The 21403-nt window shown below is 42.1% G+C and overlaps 1 protein-coding gene across 3 annotated transcripts in view; it reads left to right on the top strand.

The window, feature by feature from the left end:
* The window catches only part of EPB41L4B (erythrocyte membrane protein band 4.1 like 4B), a 287983-nt gene that overhangs the window by 140605 nt on the left and 125975 nt on the right, over positions 1-21403 (top strand). For all 3 annotated transcript variants that reach the window (XM_030551497.1, XM_030551496.1, XM_030551498.1), the window contains exons 7-15: positions 307-427; positions 7536-7623; positions 7987-8075; positions 8406-8475; positions 8658-8827; positions 9030-9139; positions 14906-14936; positions 16561-16594; positions 19037-19104. In XM_030551497.1, coding sequence (XP_030407357.1) covers positions 307-427; positions 7536-7623; positions 7987-8075; positions 8406-8475; positions 8658-8827; positions 9030-9139; positions 14906-14936; positions 16561-16594; positions 19037-19104 — 781 coding nt within the window. The remainder of the gene's footprint in view (positions 1-306; positions 428-7535; positions 7624-7986; positions 8076-8405; positions 8476-8657; positions 8828-9029; positions 9140-14905; positions 14937-16560; positions 16595-19036; positions 19105-21403) is intronic.

The raw sequence follows: 21403 nt of genomic DNA, 5'->3' as shown, positions 1-21403 counted from the left end.
TAGTGCATTTGATCTGTTTTGAATTGAAATTATATTCCTCTTGAAATCCCTTAAATGTAAGAAGTAGCAGTATTTCATGTGTTTAGAATTCTGAATCTGTGTCCTAAACTTTCCTGCAGAGTTTCTAGTTTGATTTGTAATTTGAGATGTAAGTACTTATACAGATGACAACAACAAATCTATGTTCTAAAACTTCTTCAGTAGGCTGCTAAATGAGGATATGGAAGTATCTTTGTAGAAGCAAGTTGTTTTTTAATGTTTGTGGTGACAGAGTGACCTTTTTTCTGGCTTTCTGAATGATTCCAGCTGAACTTGGAGAGTGTGAGCACCCAGAACACACACCAGAACTAGTGTCTGAATTCAGATTTACACCAAACCAGACTGAAGCTATGGAATTTGATATCTTTCAGAAATGGAAAGAGTGCAGGTATGGTACCTGTGTGGTGGTGTCAGTTACAATAAAGTTACACCAGAGATTCTTCTCCAAAATCAAACTTTGCTGCCTAGACCCCTGTTTTGGGATCAGACAGTCTCAATGTGTGTTTTTAGGGGTTTTCTAGAGATCTCTAGAACCCCTTTAAAGAAGTGGCAGGCATTAACATCTGACAGGGTTGTGTGTTTAAGTTAGTTGCAATTTTCATTATTTTGGCACCATTTTTTCTCCCTGACCTGTGTTGAAGAAGCTCATTTTCCACAAATGAGAATTGTCATGCCTTCCAAGGCTCCTTCACTTAAGCAAGCAAGATTCTTTCACTTAACTTGTAATTCAGGTAGCATTTTTGCCGACACATTCAATCTTTCAAAGATTTCAGGTATTTGGTATCAAACCAGATGCCTGAATCCACCCTGTGTGGTGTTTGAGTTTTTTTTGTTTGTTTGTATTTGGTGAGGATGAAATTGAGACATGAACCAGGAATGTCTTAGCTCATAAATCTTCATTTTAAACCCAAAATATTGAGTCCCTTTTGGTCAAAGGGAACTTGACTATTGGAAATTACGAAGATTGTATTAGCCACTATGCAGTTTTTCTAAAACTTTGGAACACTTAAGAATCTGGATTGTTGCAGTAGTACTGTGCTATTTGCAGCTATAACCAGCTACACGGCAGCAATTCAGTGGAGTAAGAGATAATTAGCAGTAATGGAAAAGTAATAACTTGGGCATTTTGAACTTTAATACTCTCTTCTTAACAAATGGATATGGAGGCAATAATGTGCAGTTTTCTAATTTGCTTTTCTCATGCTGTCATAGAAACTGACTACAATTTAGAGACACGCAATTTTTTTTTTTGATGTCACTTTTTTGAGAAATGGTAGTTTGGCTTAGTATAGCTTCTTGGAGTCTTTGAGCTTGTTATGGACTCCAATGACATTACGTTGAAGTCAAGCATGGTTTTCAAACCAAGTCTCCTTTTGTGTGGTACAATTGTTCTCCCCCAAACAAATCATCATTAAAAAGCATGAACGAACTGTGGATGCAAACTTGTGCCCTCAGAAATGGAAGCCCAGTTTAAAAATTAGGCCCCATAACACCAAAGTTTTTTTTATTACCGGTCCCTATGTGTATTCTACCATGCACCCGAGAGCGAAAATCTTGCAAGTAGTGTCCATTCGTCCATGTCTGCACCTTAGATCTCCTTGTGCTCAGCACCGAGGATATAAGGGGAGGTGCACACTGACCTCCTCTTTGGTTTCTTCTTATTGCTGCATGGCCTGAGTTGGAATCCTCTGTATCTGGAGATATCCTTGCACTGTCTTCATCTCTGTTATATATAATTGTATATAATCTGGTAGTGCTTTTATAGAGTTTTTATAGTATTCTGTATAGTTAGTGTAGCTTAGTTTTCCCAACCTTGAGGACTCTCTCTGTCTCCGCTTTTGGGAGTAGGACTGTGCTCAGGATTCTGGGATTTAAAAACTTTGTGTCCTGTCCTCGCTTCTTCTCACTCTCTTTACTGTATTGGTGCACATATCTCCACCAAATGCAGTATCTTTTGCTTCTTCCCACTCCAGAACCAAGAGAGATAGGAGCTTTGATTGAGGAAACACTTCATGGAGAAAGCCATAAGACTCGAGTCAGATCCAGACTGGGGGTACCGTCCTGTATGTCAGTCTCAGTCCTTGAGCATCACATCTTTGAGCATGAGCTCTGGAGCAGAGGTCAGATCAGCTAACTGTAAGCCAGTCTTGTCATGAGAATAAGGGGCACTGTCAGGGACATAAAAACAGGTCCTCCTCTAAGTCTCTTTCCAGAAGAAGGATCTCTCCTCCACTCCTTCCAAGTCAGTTGAGTCTTCATGGACAGGTCCCAAGGACTTAGGTTTGCCTAAGCCTCCGGACCGTGACGGAAAAGTGTGCAGGAACAAAGCTCCAATGGTACCAGCCCCAGCACTAACACTGATGCTGGCTGTCATCTGTAACCAGAGGACCAACAACCACCTGTACCAACCAAAAACACTAGATGGAACTCTTTCTCTGACAGAACCAGCCTGGCCCCATGGGGATCCACCAACCACTGTCTGTTGTGACACCAGATCTGGTGAAAACCAACAACTGGGATGTCTAGAACATCAGGACAGGCTGAGACATTTACTACCCTGGACCCACAATGTCCTCTACTTTTGGGTCCAATCCTGAGTGACATTTTGACCCCAGAAAAGGAGCTACCTCAAGGAGAATAAATTACTCCCCTAGTCTGTTCAGAAGCCACATCTTCCTCCCTGTCATTGACAGTACTGCCAATGGAGTTGGCTTTTTCATCTGCTGAATCCTATGTCCAGGATGAACCATCACCTACCTAGGGGAGGTTAGCATAGACAGAACTTCAAGAATTTCTTGGACCTGTCCTGGGCTCAGGTAGGATTGCCCTCCAAGAGATTTCTTGTATATAATGCCTTGCCACCACTACCCCCTCCGAACAAGCCTTTGACCCAACGTAGTGACCCTGTTAGGGTCTGGGGGATCCTTATACATAACACCCAGATCCATGCACTCGACAAGAGCGTCACATTGTCCCTCTCCTCCTTGACAACAGCATCTGGCTTCTCAGGAATATGTGGAGGAAAATGATGAACTTTGGCATGAGCTGGCATTTGGTCTGCCATGAATCACAGAGGAAGCATCATAAACAGGTATGTAAGCTGAGACCTCTTCCATAGCCTTTCTAGCACCAACGACCACATGAACCACCATGCAAGCATCCAAGAGCTTAGAGGCCAAGGTGTGCAGCCCCATCCTTCGACGACAGGTACCCAACCTTATCCACCGGCTAAAGGCTACTTTTGACTGGACTTTGTGGAGTTGCAACATCATGATGATATCATCCTCACCTGTTTCCAAATTTCCCTTTGATGTCTGCGTAGCATACATTGCCCACAACTGGAGGGCTGTAACAGACAAGTGGGTACTAGATATCATCCACTTTAGCTACCATCAAATTTCTTTCTCCACCTCCTCAGAAACCCCCTTTCTGGCCCCTAATCAGAGTCTGCTCTCATGAGAAGATCCTCCTCAAATGAGGAGGTAAACTTGCTCCTCAAATGAGGACCTATAGAGCAAGTTCCACCTCAGCATCCAGGTAAAGGGTTGTTACTCCCACAATTTCATAGTTCCCAAGAAAAAGGGAAGATGGAGGCCCATTCTCAACCTGCGTCAGTTAAATGTTTGTATTCACAAATTAAAATTCTGCAGGGTTAATTTGGCCTTAGTAATTGTATGCTTGGAAAAAAGACGTATGATGAGCAGCTCTCAACATGAAAGATGCTTAGTTTCCTGTGGATGTTCACCTAACCCACAGGTTCCTCAGGTTTCTTGTAGGACAGGAACACTCCCAGTTCAGAGGACTCCCATTGTGTCTGACAACAGCACCCAAGGTCTTCTCAGTTGTGGTAGCACAGATGAGATGAAATGGCTACATCGTTTTTCATTATTGGAACGACTGGCTTCTAACAGGCAGATCCCATCTGCAAGTTCAGTTGGCAACTTTGTCTTTTCTCTGCCTGCTGGCATCCTTGGGAATCTGCATAAACATGTAAAAGTGTATTTTGACCCCCCACACAGCTCATCAACATTATAGGCGTGACCCTGGACTTGACTGCAAGCAAGAGCCTCCCTTCCTGCAAACAGATTCTTAGTCATGAGCAGTCTGATAAACCAAGTCATGCTCAAACCCAGAACAAAAGTCTGGATCTGTTTGTCTTTACTCAGTCAAATGGCCTCCTGTTCGTACGTAAGGTCATTTGCTAGGCTGTAACTCCATTGTTTGCAAGCCTGGCTCTGGTTGGTATATGTGCCGCACACAGCATGAACACTGTGACAGTGCCAGTCAATGTCAGGGCTTCAATCAGAACCCCCAAATTATGTGCGTTGGAGTCCCTTTCCTACCCCTACCCTGCCCCGTGCACACGTACACAGCCAACATGATGATGATCACGGAGGCATCCCTCATAGGCTGGTGAGCCCACATGGGCAGAGTCATGTCACAAGATACATGGACACCGTGGAAACCTGGGATGCGTATCAATCTTTTGGAACCAAGTGCAGTCAGACAGGCATGCACTGCATTCCTCCTGCTCGTATGATCCTGTCACGTTTGAATAATGCAGACAACGTGGCAACTGTTTTCTGTATTAGCAAACAAGGAGGGGTAAAATCCTTTGCAGTGCCCATAGAGGCAGTCAACTTATGGTGTATCTTGAAGCACATCACAATTTCTGTGATGCACCTCCGAGGCACTCAGAATTCACAGCTGGACAGCCTCAGGAGGCATTTCATCCCCAATTATGAGTGGGAGTTACTTCCGGGCCACCTTTTGAATCACTGGCTGTGTTCTTAATATCCCACCTGTCTGTTAAGATTACCTTCCTGGTTGCCATTACATAGCCCAACCCACCATATACTGTACTTCATAAAGAAAAGGTATCCCTTCACCTCCACCTAAAGTTCATCCCAAAGGTAATTCCTGAGTTCCACATAAACCAATCAATTCACACATTGGTATTTTTCCTGAATGCCTGCAGTGAGGAAGGAGACACCATTTTCTTGATGTCTGACGAGCACTGGCATTCTACCTGCAAAAAATGAAACCATTTGGAAAATCGCCCAGACTATTTGTTGCTATAGCAGAGTGGACACAGGCAGAAGTGATATCAGCTCAGATACTCCTTAGATTTCTAGTTGTATCCTCCTTTTCTATTAGTTGGCACATTGTCACATTCTGGGATTCAATCCAGCCCAGTGAGGGGTTGTGTTACCATCTGCCTGTAACCATAGGTGCTTTAAATTACTATGCTGCTGTAATTCTCTTGTCTGGATGCTCCCAGCCAGCATACAAGCATGCACTGCAATGTGCTCTGCAATATCTAGCCCTTTCCTTAATAATAAGGTTTGTTTGCTCCTCTAAAGCGACAAATTGCATAGTTTATCACTTTAAGTGGAGTTAATAATCAATTCAATTCAAACACAACACTGGGTTTGTTTAGATTTAAAAGTAAAACAAGTTTACTAGCCAAAGGAGATAGGATCTCAAGTGAGTTCAGGTATAAAGGATAGAGTTAGAAATGGTTACAAGGAAATAAATGTGAAAAACGCTTTTTAGAGGCTAAGAGCTAACAAAACTACCATCTTTTGTCAAAGTAAGATTCTTACCACACTCCCTACCAACTAGATGGCTGCCCTACCCCTCTGGTCATCATCTTCCGCAGTGTTCAAAGTGCTCTGTTCCTTTGTCACCTTAAGTGAAAGGTCACTTGATGTTCTTTGACCCTCTCTTTTATAGTCCAGTTAATCTTTAAAATGGATTCTTCTGATGGTTGCCCCCCAAAGTAAAATAAAATTCAAGCTGTGAGAAAGGAGATACAGAGTCTTGTGAAGGAAGTCCTGTGCTGGTTTCTCCCCCATTTTTTTTTCAAAAATGCAAATTGATCTGTTCCTGCTCTTTGCAATGCAAATGAATGGCCACTTGCCAGCGATTGCTAATCAATTTTGATTACACCTGCTGAAGGCATCAACTTGTCCTTAGTCTGGGAGAAACCTGCTTACCCACTCCCCAGACCTGTCTGATAAACACAATTTAGTTCCACATTTCCTTGGGTGTTTACTGTACATACAGCATGCGAGAATATTAATTATCTCTGTGTTGTTAATTTTCTAGTTATCACTTACATAACACATAGCTGATAAAGTTTGACAATAATGAGTTGCAGTACACTGAACTGGTCAGTTCAACAGAACCTACCTATCAGATACCAATGAGTCTCTTGCACTGTAATGCTGTTAAGGTCATATGCATCTGCCTCACCCAAATGGAGTGAGAGTCCATTCCAGTAGAGGACAGGCAATCTCTGTAGCAACAGTTTGAAAAGTGTCAATGTTGGACATAGGGTGACCAGATGTTCTGATTTTATAGGGACAGTCCTGATTTTTGGGTCTTTTTATTATATATAGGCTCCTTTTACCCCCTACCTCTGTCCTGATTTTTCACATTTGCTATCTGGTCACTCTAGTTGGACATTTGTAAGGCTGCAACCTGGAGTTCCATACACGCTTTCACAAAGCATTGCACTCTGGTTCAAGCCTCTTCTGCTGACACAGACTTTGGAATTGCAGTGTTAGACATTTATACCTCCTGTATCCTCACAACCCCCTCCCCCTATTGAGGACTGCTTGCCAGTCACTTGTGTGAAGCACACGTAGAGACTGGCCCTTGAAGAAGAAATGGAGGTTACTATCTGTAGTGTGGTCCCTATCTGTATTCCACTACTCGCTCTCTGCCCATAACTGGATTCGTGGTAGACAAGGAACTGGAAAGGCAGTCAGTCTGAACCTACCCCATACCCTTGGTGGTGAGCATGTGAAAGTCCAGGGTGCAGGTGCGGACCTACAGACACTACTTGCAAGAGATTATCAGGGCCCTTAAAAATATTTACAATGCCCAATTCCTTAACAGCTTGGAAAGTCTAAGTTTTGAAATTGTTTTGAAAAACACTTCACTAATTGAAGATGTGTGGTGTAATCAATGCAGGTGTTGCTGTGGCACAACATTTATTAGAAAGTTTTTATATTAGTGTACTGTATATCCAGCCAGTTATGCACTTTCTTCGTAGAAATTAAGATGGCATGGGCATGCAACTGGCAGCATTTAAATGTAAACCAATCACTTTATCAAGTCCACGTGATTGCGTAAAAGGAGATTGCATTCAATGGTAAGAATGCAGGATGGCTAAAATGAAAAAGTTCTGATGTAAATGAATTCAGCAGCATGGAGTCTGTGTATTCTTCAAAGCCCCACTTCAGCAAAGCATTTAAGCCTCTAATTAAGATTCTGCTTTATATAGCAAAGCAATTAAGCTTGTGTTTAAATACTTTTAACAGGGATGGACTAAGCACATACATAAAGTTAAGCATGTATTTAAGTGCTTTGCAGAGTCAGGGGCCTAGGCAGGGGAGCCTGGGTAATGGATGACAAGGGGAGTTATACTGTATATAAGAAAGTATTCTATTGCAAACTAAAGTACATTTTCCATGTTATTTTCACAGGGGAAAAACCCCAGCACAGGCTGAATTGTGCTACTTGAACAAAGCTAAATGGTTGGAAATGTATGGTGTAGATATGCATGTTGTTAAGGTAAAACCTACATTGTCATTTATTTCTGTGGGGAGTGGAAGAGATTGTAAATAGAAGAATGTGAATCTCTTTGTAGAATCATAGAATATCAGGGTTGGAAGGGACCTCAGGAGGTCATCTAGTCCAACCCCCTGCTCAAAGCAGGACCAATCCCCAAATGGCCCCCTCAAGGATTGAACTCTCAACTCTGGGTTTAGCAAGCCAATGCTCAAACCACTGGTAAACAGGTCATAATTCTCTACTATTAAAACATGCGAACAGACTTTGGTACTATATCTTATAACAAAAGTTTTGAGTTACTACCATATTAACATTTGTGCTAGTAACTGCATATTGATTATTCCATCCTGTGTTTGGTTGTAGGGAAGAGACGGATGTGACTACGCGCTTGGACTTACACCAACAGGCGTATTGATCTTTGAAGGAGCAAACAAAATAGGTTTATTTTTTTGGTAATTTTTTGCTTTATATCCCAATTTGTTAACAGCTGAAATCCTTCCCCTTTTAAATAATGAGTTTTGGCTTGGTTTGAATGTATAGTGTGGGGAATTTAAGAAGGGAGATTGATTCTGCGATATCAAAATATTAAGATACATGCTTCCGACTAGGTCAGTTTGTTTCAAAAGAATCTAAAGTGATTTGTTAAACATATTTATATTTTAAATACATTAGGAGGTCAGATGTCCCATTATTGTAAACCCTCTTATATACCATTTTGTTTGTTTTTCTTTAACTAAAAATCCTAAATTTATAAAATGTCTGTTTATTTCCTGTATGTGTAGGCCTAAAATCACTAAAATGGACTTCAAAAAGAGCAAATTAACACTTGTGGTCGTAGAAGATGATCAACAGGTAATTTTTTCCCCCTTGCTTGGAACCTGATCCATTGAAGGGCTGAGAACGTTCAATTCCTGTTGGCCACCAAAGCTGAAGGGGCTCAGCGCCTTGTTGGATCAGGCCCTTTCTCTTTTGTGTTAGCCATTAACAAATATCATGCTTGCCAACTTCCAAAGTTTTTTTGTTTCTGCATTTAGGGCAGAGAACAAGAGCACACATTTGTTTTCCGGTTAGACAATGCAAAAACTTGCAAACATTTGTGGAAATGTGCAGTGGAACACCATGCATTCTTCAGACTGCGAATACCAGCAAACAGTAAATCTAGCAGATCTGACTTCATAAGGCTGGGTTCACGCTTCAGATTCAGGTATTTAATGAAATAACTGGGCATTTGTATTTATTTGAGGACGCAAGAAGACAGCATAAAAATACAAGATTTGTCCAGTTCATTCCAAGATTATTTATTTATTATTCTTTGCAAAGCAGCTTGGTTTCTCTAAGCATGTTTGATAAGCACGAAGTAAGGGTGGAGTTAAGTCGTTCTCTCTAACTAAAAAAAATTTTTTTAGTGGTCGAACAGAGTATCAAGCAACGCATGGATCCAGGTTACGCAGAACCAGTACATTTGAAAGAAAACCCAGCAAACGGTATCCATCACGAAGGCATTCAACTTTTAAAGGTGGGGCTTTTATTTAACCCACTTGAATTATACATCTTCGTTAAATTAATTGCATGCTCATTAACAGCCACACAGGCATATTGCAGAATTTCTATTGGTGTATAGGTGACCATATTCAAACCAAACAATATTATAGCTCAGTATGATGAGCATAACCGAATGAGTCACCAGCTGACTCAAATCAAAGGTAGCAACTTTTTCCCTGAGTCACTTTTGTTGTGTTATCGTTTGTGTCTCCTGTATCCTCTCCCATCCTTCACCATTCCTGTGTCTTGTCTTCTTCCCCATCCTCAGCCAGAGTTATACGTTCCCTGGGCACCTGCGAGCTCAGCTGCAGGTGCAAACCTGGAGCGACATTGGGCAATTATTTTTGTGTGACTGATTTGTGATTTTGGAATGTGTGGGGTTGGCAACCCTTTTGACTTTCTCCCCTTTCCTTTTCTGCCTGGGAATGGGGAGAACCACATCTAGAGGTAACTCTCTATGTGTGCATCTGCGGGGTTACTGGTCCCATCTTTTGTTTCCACTGTGCTTATGTCAGCTACAAAACAATCTTATAGAACTGTAGTATTTATCATTCTCTGAGTCTGTCTCAGTGTGGATCCCAGTGTAGACGTGATGTACCTCATGCATGTGAGAGCAGTATTTTTATTTATTTATTTATTTATTTTATTTATTTATTGAGTAGCAAAATCTGCACGGCACCCTGTGCCTTTTCATGGACCTAAGTGACAGTATAAAGGACAACATGGCCATGACTTTACCTCATTCCCTCTGACTGCTTGTGGCACTGAACCTGTGGAATGTCCGACCTACTAGTTCTTAGCTTTGGCTGCAATTTCTGCAAACCTTCAGAAATTTTTCAGAACTCTGTTTTGATCACCTTGATTTTTTTTTCGACCTCTACAAATCACGTCAATCCATCTGAAGCCAGTATTGATAGTTCAATACACACACACCCTGTGCTGATCCCCCATATATACACCCTGTATAGCCCTGTCCATTTTGCAGCGGGGGCACAGTAGGAGCTGCTTCTATCTAGATGAGTTGCACATACCTAGCAAGTGTTCTGTGTACCCGCCATTTTCCAGTAGGATATGAGATGAAGCTCAAACTACACCTTCTGGAACAATTCATGAAGGTAGCCTCAGATCCCGAGAGACGAGCTCCAAGGTCCTGCTACTGGACAAGCCAGTGTCATCCAGCATTCCTTCAGCAGACAGGCTACGCCTAAACCCAGTGCAGAGAAGACCGCACCGAGAAAGGAACTATCACTGACACAGTCGCCTCGATCATTGAAACATCATCAACATCAAATCAGGCACTAGCACTTGTGCCATCAATGTCCAACACTGAGGGGAGTCACTTCAAAGACTCCAGGCAAAGATCAGTGTTCTCCCATAAGGAGAAACAACACACAACTTCTGGACTGCACGCTTCGGTGTCGACATTGACCATGGAGGATGAGCCTAGGGGAGAACTGGAACAACCATCAGTGCTGAAGCACCTGCCAATACTGGTACAAATCCCAGTGCAGAGAGCCCCCTACAAGATGTCTATTCCCCCTCACTGTCACCAAAGGCGTACGTTCTCTCCATCTTCTTCTCCCCTCAGCTCAGCGGCTGACACCATGGAGAGGCTCACCTGATTCCTCAACAGGGCTATGCCCCAGCCACCTCCTCAGGAATTGCACAGGATTGGATAATGCCAATGGTATTCTCAACAGGGCCACAGTAGTAAGGTTACTGGGGTCCACCATCTTGGGCATCGAGGAGCCAGACTCAACTGTGCTCAAGGAAGAGGTCACTTCTCCCTTCAGCATCTTGAGTATTCACCCATGAAAGCTCATGCACCAATATGTCTGTTAGTCTATAAGGTGCCACAGGACTCTTTGCTGCATCTCTGGCCAGACACACATCAGAGTATCAGGAGGAACAGGATTCAGTGTTAGAGCAACACCTGCATCCTGTATCACTACCTGAAGCCCTCACATCTTTTGTCCTCTGGTGAGGAGGTATCCTTGGCATCTAGCTGGGAGCCACACTGCTCCAAGCCATAGCTCCTCCCCAAGTCCTACAAGAGCTCTCTTGGTTGGCTACTCCCAGTGAATATATGGAAAGGGATCGATCCCATTCTCTGCTCTCTCCCTAACTGTTACACTTACCATAGATGCTTCAGGGAGAGGATGGGATGCCCATTTGAACCACCTGCAGATGCCAGGAACATGGCCTCAGAACAAACTAAATTTACATATGAGCATCTTGGAACAGAGCGCCATCAGACTGAATAGAATAATAGAACTGTGGGGCTGGGAGGAACCTTGAGATGTCATCAGATCCAGCACGTGGTACTGAGGCAGAACCAAGTAAACTTAGACCATCCTTGACATGGTCTTAAACCTCCAATGATGGGGATTCCACAACCTCTCTTAGAAGCTTATTCCAGTACTTAGCTATCTGTAGAGTTAGAAAGTTTTTCCTACTATCTTACCTAAATCTCCCTTGCTGCAGATTAAGTCTGTTACTTTTCGGCCAACCTTCAGATGACATGGGGAACAGTTGCTCACCATCCTCTTTATAACAGCTCTTAACATATTTGAAGACTGTTACTGGGTCCCCCTTCAGTCGTCTTTTCTCAATACTGCCAGGGTTCACCTTGCAGCAGAATCAGCATGTCATGCTCCAGAGCAGTCAGACTCTATCTTCTTGCACCTGATGATGTTGAAGTTAATTAAGGGCCTCGTTCATATCCGTCCTCCAGTTAGACACCTGTCTGCCGTGTGGGACCTCATGTCATCCTCCTGGAGCTCATGGAGCTTCCCCAGGAGCCATGCTAGAATGCTCCATACAACACTTTACTGGCAGGGCAGTCTTTCTGCTGGCTACTGCTTCAGCTTGAAGGGCTTGTGAGCTCCAAGCTCTCGTGGCCAGACCACCATACGCGTTCTTCTATCTCATATTTTCACCTGATCCAATCAGTTACCAGACCAGTCTTCTTCCCAAAGCTGCACTCATTTCTGGAAGAGAAGAAAATACATACCTTGGATGTAATTAGAGCTTTACTATATTACCTTGATAGGACTGATCCGTTTTGGCTCCCCCCTCACACACTTCTTTTTGGCCATTTCTGGCCCATCCAAAGGGAATCATGCAGTGAATTTCTACCTGCAGTCAGCTGGCTGGCAATCTGGTCACTTTGTCCATCAAGGCACACTCTGCAGAGGCACAGGCTGCATCTACCACCTGCTTCAGGAATGTTTCTGCCTCTGAGATCTGCAACATGGAGTAACCCACTGACTTTTGTGAAAAATTTATGTCCTTGACATGGCAGTCAGGGCTCATGGTGAGTTCAGGAGACCAGTTCTTCAATCATTGTTTGGTTCAGCTAATGCTCCACACTGCACCATCCTAAGAGGCTACTGCTTGCCAGTGAACTACAGTGGGATCTACACTGATCTACTAAAGAAGAGAGATCTGTTACTTACTGTACAGTAACTGTGGGGTAGGTGCAGATCCCATGACCTGCCCTCTAGCTCTGCTTTTTGGAGTCTGTAGCTAATACTAGCTTTGAATCACAAGGGAACAGATTGGGGGTTGTGATTGCATTGCCTCATGTGGGAGCACAAAGTACATGCACAGCCCTGACAGATGCTGCTACTCAAAAAAATATTCCTGTCTTGCACATATGAGGTACACTTAGACTATAGTATCTCAGTCTTTAATGAGGAGCTATGGGGTAATTGTAGGATGACAAATAGGAATGAAGATATGGAGGAAGATATTACCACATCCAAGGTAGAAGCCAAACTTGAACAGTTTAATAGGATGAAATTGGGGGACCCAGATAATCTTCATCCAGGAATAGTAAAGGAACTGGCACATGAAATTGCAAGCCCAGTAGCAAGAATTTTTAATGAATCTGTAAACTCAGGGGTTGTATCATATGATTTGACAATTGCTAACATAGTTCTTATCTTTAAGAAAGGGGGAAAAACATGATCCGGGCAACTACAGGCCTGTCAGTTTGACATCTGTAGTATGCAAAGTCTTGGAAAATTTTTTGAAGGAAAACGTAGTCAAGGACATTGAGGTCAGTGGTAATTGGGACAAAATACAACATGGTTTTACAAAAGGTAGATCACGCCAAACCAACCTGATCTTCTTCTTTGAGAAGATACGATTTTTTTAGACAAAGGAAATGCAGTGGCTCTAATTTATCTCGATTTCAGTAAGGCATTTGATACGATTCCACATGGGGAATTATTAACTAAATTGGAAAAGATGGGGATCAATATGAAAATTGAAAGGTAGATAAGAAACTGATTAAAGGGGAGACTACAATGGGTCATGCTGAAAGGTGAATTGTCAGGCTGGAGAGAGGTTACTAGTGGAGTTCCTCAGGGATCGGTTTTGGGATCAATCTTATTTAATCTTCTTATTGCTGACCTTGGAAGAAAAAGTGGGAATGTGCTAATAAAATTTGCGGATGACACAAACCTGGGAGGTACTGCCAATACAGAGAAGGACCGGGATTTCATACAAGAAGATCTAGATGACCTTGTAAACTGGAGTAATAGTAATAGGATGAAATTTAATAGTGAAAAGTGCAAGATCGTCCATTTAGGAATTAATAACAAGAACTATTGTTATAAACTGAGGAGGCATCAGTTGGAAGTAACAAGTGGAGAAGGACCTTGGAGTACTGGTTGATCACAGGATAACTATCAGCTGCCAATGTGATATAGCCGTGAAAAAAGCTAATGCAGTCTTGGGATGCATCAGGTGAGGTATTTCCAGTAGAGAAAAGAGGTGTTAGTACCGTTATACAAGGCACCGGTGAGACCTCATCTGGAATACTGGGTGCAGTTCTGGTCTCCCATGTTTAAGAAGCATGAATTCAAACTGGAACAGGTTCAGAGAAGGGCTACTAGGATGATCTGAGGAATGGAAAACCTGTCATATGAAAGGAGACTTAAAGAGCGTGGCTTGTTTAGCCTAACCAAAAGAAGGCTGGGGGAGATATGATTGCTCTTTATAAATATATCAGAGGAATAAATACCAGGGAGGGAGAGAAATTATTTAAGCTTAGTACCAATGTGGACACAAGAACAAATGGATATAAACTGGACACTAGGAAGTTGAGACTTGAAATTTAGATGAAAGTTTCTAACCATCAGAGGAGTGAAGTTCTGGAACAGTCTTCCAAGGGGAGTAATGGGGGCAAAAGACATGTGGCTTCAAGACTAAGCTTGATATATTTATGGAGGGGATGGTATGATAGGATACCCTAATTTTGGCAATTAATTGGTCTTTGACTACTAGCAGTAAATATGCCCAATGGCTTGTGATGGGATGTTAGATGGGGTGGGATCTGAGTTACTACAGAGAATTCTTTCTTGGTTGTCTGGCTAGTGACTCTTGCTCACATGCTCAGGGTTTCGCTGTTCACCATATTTGTGGTCGGGAAGGAATTTTTCTTCAGGGCAGATTGGCAGAAGCCCTGGGGTTTTTTTGCCTTCCTCTGCAGCGTCGGGCACCTTGAAGTCTTTAAACCAGGATTTGAGGACTTGAATGACTCAGACACAGGTTTGATACAGGAGTGGGTGGGTGAGATTCTGTGGTCTGCATTGTGCAGGAGGTCAGATTAAGGTCAGAAGGAATCATTATGATCATCTAAAGTCTATGATTCTGTGAAAGAACCACAATTACAGCACAGTAAGTTCTCTTCCAAAGGTAAACGTTGATTAACTTTTTTTTTTTTTTAAAGCAAACAATCCTGTGAAGGCAGCACAATTGTGGTAAGTATATTCAGATTCTCACTGCATGGTCATTCCTATGGTTTGGCAATGAGTCCTAAGGCCCTGTTCCTGCATCAGAGTTGGCTAGCACTGAGTCCTGCACCTGCACTAGCTGACCACAGTGAGAGATCAGGGGCTAAGTATGAAACTGTGTTTGCTTTTCTTTTTGTCTGAGTGGATTTCTGTCCTTTGAAAATAGGAGAAAAAATTGAGCTTATTTTCTTTCTGATTTTGTTGTCATTATGTTGAGCATCTAATACTATCGGTTGCTGCTTTATAAGTTAAAATAAAGTCTTTTCTTTGCCCCAAATGTTCACTGTAGTACAAGCAGATCTTTGCTGAACAAACTACTAATGCTTTTGAATTTGTAACATTCAAATTTTGTTATACCTCTCTAAAAACAGAGCACTGAGCTACATAAAACTGAATTAGAGGTGTTATTAAATTAGCATTTTCACACGGTAACCTACTCATCACTTCATAATCATGTGAAATCAGGAGTACATGGAACCACACTAACTTTTCTAGCTCTTAATTTATGCTATACAGTTGTGTTGCGCCGCCCCCTACCCTTTTTTTTAAATTGAAATGTGTCAGTAGCAACAGTAGAGTTATGGTGAAGAAGGTACTTGCTTTATGAATCCCTAATTGCGGGTGCTTTTAACTTTTTAAAAATTAGCCTTTGAGCTGCTATTTCTTACTTGGATAGCCAGGGAATGGATGGTGGGTTTGGGTTATTTTTTAGTTTAATTGGCCATGTTTGTTTTATCAATCTCAGAAATGTGGAGGAAAGTGTTGGTTTTCTCCAGTTAGAAATTTTTCACACTTTTTTTGCACTTGATTAAATTAAAAATGTATTTTTAAAAAGTTCAGATTTGCCGTGAACTAAATGAGGACAAGCACTCTTACAAGCTTGAAGAAATATAGTTTAGAAAAGTAACACTTTCTGCAAACTTTTTTGGTACTCTGGAATGTTTGACATTTTCATACTATTATTTAAGGCTTTGCTCTTGCAAACATGTGGGTAATTCCACTGAAGTCAATGGGATTACTCTTCTGTATAAAATTATGTTCTTGCATAATGCAGGATCTGGGAAGTTGGTGTTTCTTGTAGTCATAAAAGGTGCAAGACAGTATACCGGGGGAGGAGGGTGCGGAGGCTGAAATGATGTTTATTTAGCTATCATTTTCATTTTGTTGTTTTCAGGGAAATGTGATATGGAAGGATCTCTTAATTCACTCGTAGTTCTCTTACTACTATTAAAATGGACTGCTACGTTACAGAATTTTGAAGGACTGATAGGTTAATGTTTTCATTATTGTTAGCAGAAGACCCGAAAAGACAGATCTGTCCTGGTACCAACACATTTCCAATATTCCTGAGAAGTTTAGGCCTCAATCCTGCAACTGGCTGCATGAGAGTGGATGCCTGTGCTTCTCTATATCCTCTTCAGATTTAGAGGGACTCAACACAGGCACAGAGCTTTTCCTTTGTGTAGCCAGTTGAAGGATCAGGTTCTCAGTCTTGTTCACCCACATAGTAAACTAATTCATGGAAATTATCAGTTTTCTTATTTGTGTCAGTTTTAATTACAGAAAAGCTATATTTTCTTTCTTATTTTAGTGCAAAAAATAATCCTGAAGTCCACAACTACCAGGTAAGAGTAACACTTGCTGGACTGAATATTGACTTTAGTTTTATTACTTTAATTGTAAAATTATTGCTGCCTATAATTAAGGTGACTCATTTTCTCCTCTCTCCCCCTTCTTCCCTGTTGTTTTGATTTGTTCCTTTCATACCCTTGTGGTGAGACTTTGTTCTGTCTCTAATTACTGCAGCACAGTGGGGAAACACCTTTGCTCCCTCCTCTGCAGCTCTGGGGACTGGAAAGGTGCCCCAAACATTTAGACAGCCTTAGAGGGCCTGTTTAAGTTATGGCAGCCTCCTGGGCTTACCTTATGGGCTTCAGCACCACCCAGAATCTTTGCAGTGTTGCATCGTGTGGTCCCATCCCCAGTACACCACCTATGCCAGGGCTTGTTAGGAGGTGTCCCCAGTAGGCATTCTTACAATTGTCTTCCATGGTGTTTAAACCAGAGGGAATCCTCCCGTGGCTGGGTTGGGGGCTTTTACAGCCCCTTTATGCCATTCCTTCCCTCCTAACCAGGGAGAAGGGCCTGGAGTGGAAGTAAGGATCTCACCCTTGTTTCATATACTTCACAGTAGCATTCAGTGCTGCTGAGGGAGCAAATTGCGTTTTCATCCACAGTGAACGCATGTATGAGAAACTAATCATAATGTATTTTTCAATTAATAAATTTTAAAACCTCCATAGTGATTTTGTTCCACTGTCATTGTCTCATCAGGACTTAATGGGCATAGGGAATGGTGTTGTCCTTCTGGACCTTACTGCTATAATAACCCTTCTCTCCCTCCTAATAAAAACGACTTTTCACCCATTTCCCAAGCAAACAGGCTGAAATTATACAACAGAGCAAAAATGTGGGTTGTGATGTCTTTCCAAAAGGAGCAGCAAAAACATTTCCTCATTTTCATTCAGCTGTAACTAAGCTCATGCTAGTGCTTCGTAAAGCTCTGGGTTTGAAGATCATTTCACCAAAAGGCTCTATGCCAGGGGTGGGCAAAGTTTTTGGGCCGAAGGCCACATCTGGGTGGAGAAATTTGTGTGCAGGGTTGGGGCAGGGGGTTGGGATGCAGGAGGGAGTGCAAGGTGTGGGTGGGGGTGAGATGTGCAGGAAGGGGTTCTGGGATTGGGGCAGAGGAGGGGTTTAGGGTGTATGAGAGGGCTCAAGGCAGGGGTTGGGGTTCAGGAGGGGTGCGGGGTATGGCAGGGGGCTCAGGGCAGGGGTTTAGGGTGCGGGAAGGGTGCAGGGTGTACGAGGGGGCTCAGGGCAGGGAGTTGGGATGCACAGAGGTGCAGGGTGCAGCAGGGATCTCGGCACGGGGTTGGGGTGCAAGAGGGGTGCAGGGTGTACGAGGGGGCTCAGATCAGGGGGTTGAGGGTGGGGTACAGGAGGGGTTCGGGCTCCAGTGTCTCCGGGGTGGCAGCGGCACGCACTGGGGCCAGGGCAGCCTCCCTGCCTGCCCTGTCCCTAGCCCCATGCCACTTCTGGAAGTGCTGAGGCCCCTGGGGGAGGGGAGGCGGAGAGCTCTTTGTGCACTGCCCTTGCCGTGCCTCCAGGTACCTCACCCAAAGCACCCATTGGCTGCGGTTCCCCCTTCCCGGCCAATGGGAGCTGCGGGGGGCAATGCCTGGAGGTAAGGGCAATGCATGGAGCCCTCTGCCCACCCCCCGGGGGGCTGCAGGGACATGGTGCCGGCGACGCCGCGGGCCGAATCCAAAGCCCTGAGGGGCCAGATCTGGCCCACGGGCCGCAGTTTGCCCGCCTCTGCTCTATGCTCATGTTGAGCAACATGGGAGAGAGACTGAATCTTGCCTTTCAAATCCCTAGATGTTTCTGATATCCCTGGTTGACTGCTATCTTCAAACTATGACAGACTACACTGTAGAGAGCTGTTCTAAGCATAACAGTGTCCCTGGGATTATGTCTACACTTGAAACTGGGAGCTGTGAGTCTCAGCTTGTGTAGACATATTGTAATTAACCAGCACACTAAAAATAGTTGTGTAGCGTGGGCAGAAGCAAATGGCCACATGGGCTAGCCATGTTGAGTACAAACCAACCTGAACCCTGTGGCTACCTGCTCTGGACTGCTAGCTTGTGCCACTGCCTGTGCTAACACAGCTGCTGCATTATTTTTAACACCAGAGCTTGAATTACACCGCTAGCTCCAAGTGTAGACGTAGCTGTAGGTTCTATGGTATAGTTCATGCTCACATCTGTCAACAGCTGCAGTTGTGATAGTTGGTATGTTTATAAGGCAGGTCTTTAATCATTTTTTGGTACGACTGGTAGTGAAAGTATGAAATTGCAGTAACAATCCAGGCAATTGTAACATGAGAATGATGTAATTGAGGACAACTCTTCACTTTAAAAAGAGCTCCATAGAAAATTAATAAATGCAATCTGATTAAGAATGATACAATGATATAATCAAAGCTAATATTTTACTTCCAGTCACAGTATCACCCTAATATACATCCTGGTCCACCACACTGGCACCCTCATACTCCTGTGAACATAAGGTAAGCTCTCTTCATTGTATGGGAGGAATCATTTATTTCTTCTTTATTTTAAATAACCTGTTGGATTAGAACTGTGATGAGACTATGAGGTGATGTATGTTAATCATTTTAGTTTTTGCTTTGACATATTCTAAATCTATTAAAGTTATTAGAAGGAAGTTGATAGTTTGTTTAGATTTATTTTTAATTTATTATTTAAAACAAAATTTTAGGATTAAATTTTTCTTTTGAATTAATTTCTGTAGGTTGTGTATCTGGCAGTGAGGTGCTTAATATTTTTAGTAAAATGAATTTTACTTTGATTAGCATTTAATTTCAGAAGACAGTGGAGCATATCCCTTTTGAGTGGGCTTAAATCAACAATGTACAGATTCGTAATATGCAGCGATCATTTTCCTGTATTCTAAAAACTTTAATGGAAAATTATAGTGCTTTCCTCTTGAACATTATATTAATAGATTGGTAGATTTTTCAAAAATCACATAAAAAGAACATTTTAAAACTACCACTTGAAAATTCAGTATCTCTATAACTATGAATATGGCTGATCTTAGCACTAAAATTTAAGTCTTTATGTAGTATCAGACAAAAATTAAGTGAAAACAAGATTGGAAGAAACTCAGTCTAAATTGAAATCAGTATGTTTTATGTGCTTTTTTCCTAATATAACTCTTTTTGACTTGTATTATTTTATTGCCAGACAGTGTCTAGGACTTTCAACGTATATATAATTTGCACCACCATGTGTGCGTAATATTGCTGTTCTCATCTATCCCCTCTTCCTGCCTCTTCATCTTAGTATTCTTAGATAAGATAATGCCATCACAGGGTAGGTGGAGTTTGGTGCTGAGTGTAGGTGAGCACTAGCGGTGAGAGTAGGCTGTAAAGCGGAAGAAGGGATAGTCTGGTCTGAGATTATAGGACTGAAGAAGCAGGGAAAGGGCATAGAGATGGGAGACTCAGTATTTCTCAGGTGGATCTGCAGATTATTTATCTCCGTCTCAAAATTCCTAGAGAGTCTGATAGTAAAATAAATGTTAAGGTAAAAACAAAACTACTTGTATGAAAAAAAAACTTTAAAATATGTAATGAAACTGACATAAAATTACTGTTCAAAATTTCTCCTGTTGATTTTAACACAGAATGAGCTCTAAAATCTCCAGTTTCCTGTTACCAGGGAATAGCTGCCTCTACAGAGATTTTGTGACCATTTAAGGGTTTTTTCTAAAAGGAATTTCCATTTATGATATCAGTCTCGTTAATTCTGATATTTTTAAGGCCTAAAACTTTCCTTTAGGCAGAGTAATGTTGAGATTAGCAGAGCAGTGTGTTAAAAAGTTTGTAAGAGAATTTTTTTTTTCTTCGGTGAAGATTAAGATAATTGCAAAGAGCTACAGGAAAATATGAAAAATGGCTTTTGCAAAGCTAAGTCTGCAAGAAATACATAACAGACCAATCCTGAAGGCCCTGTGTCAGATAAGTCCTGAAAAGTGCTGAGCAGTCTGGCCCCAATCCAGCAAAGCATTTAAACACATGCTTTCATTTGAAGCATGTGAGTAGTCTCACTGAAGTGAACGAGACTACTCGTGATAAAAGTTAGAGCATGTGTTTAAGAGGTTGGGTAGGGTTTGTGCCAGAGTGCTCAGCCCCTGGCAGGATCAAACCCTGGTTTCATATAACTCCCACAGTTGGGGTTGCAGAATTGGGTTTGAGACGGGACAAGAGAAAAGGGGAGACCGTTTTGTTCTCTTTTGTAAATAATGTAAACTCCAAAATAAGAAAGTGCAGAGTCACTTTCCGTCTTATCTCCATAAAAGCTCCTCAGTAAAACTGTTCTGCTGTTACTCAATTAAAATCTTGTAGGATTGAATTTTCTTCCAAGTTCTAACTGAGGTTAATGGTCATTTGTAATTTTTAGATTTATTATTGATGTTCCCTTCAAGTAAAATAAAAACTTGGCTTTCAATTTTAGATTCACTGTTTTCAGCCTACTTTGGTATCATACAAAGAAAGAATGTTTCAAAAAAATATCGTAACTTCAGTGTATTAATATAGAAGTATATCTGGTATGCAATTATTTGTATTCTCTTTTCATCATCTTGCTTAAAACAACTGCTTCTTGAAATGATTTATGGTGATTTGGTACTTAGTACCTTCAGAAAGCTTGGGAGAGGTTGGTGATGGTAGTAGTTACCTATACCAGTATGCTAGGGAAAACATATTTTTCTTCCTAGTGGTTTTACAGGGTTCAGAGTATATTTGTACACAAACTTGTATTCTAGCTGCAGGAACTAGAAGT

The sequence above is a fragment of the Gopherus evgoodei genome, chromosome 2, assembly GCF_007399415.2.
Source record: "Gopherus evgoodei ecotype Sinaloan lineage chromosome 2, rGopEvg1_v1.p, whole genome shotgun sequence".
NCBI lineage: Eukaryota > Metazoa > Chordata > Testudines > Testudinidae > Gopherus > Gopherus evgoodei.
This window is presented reverse-complemented; position numbering and strand designations above follow the sequence as displayed.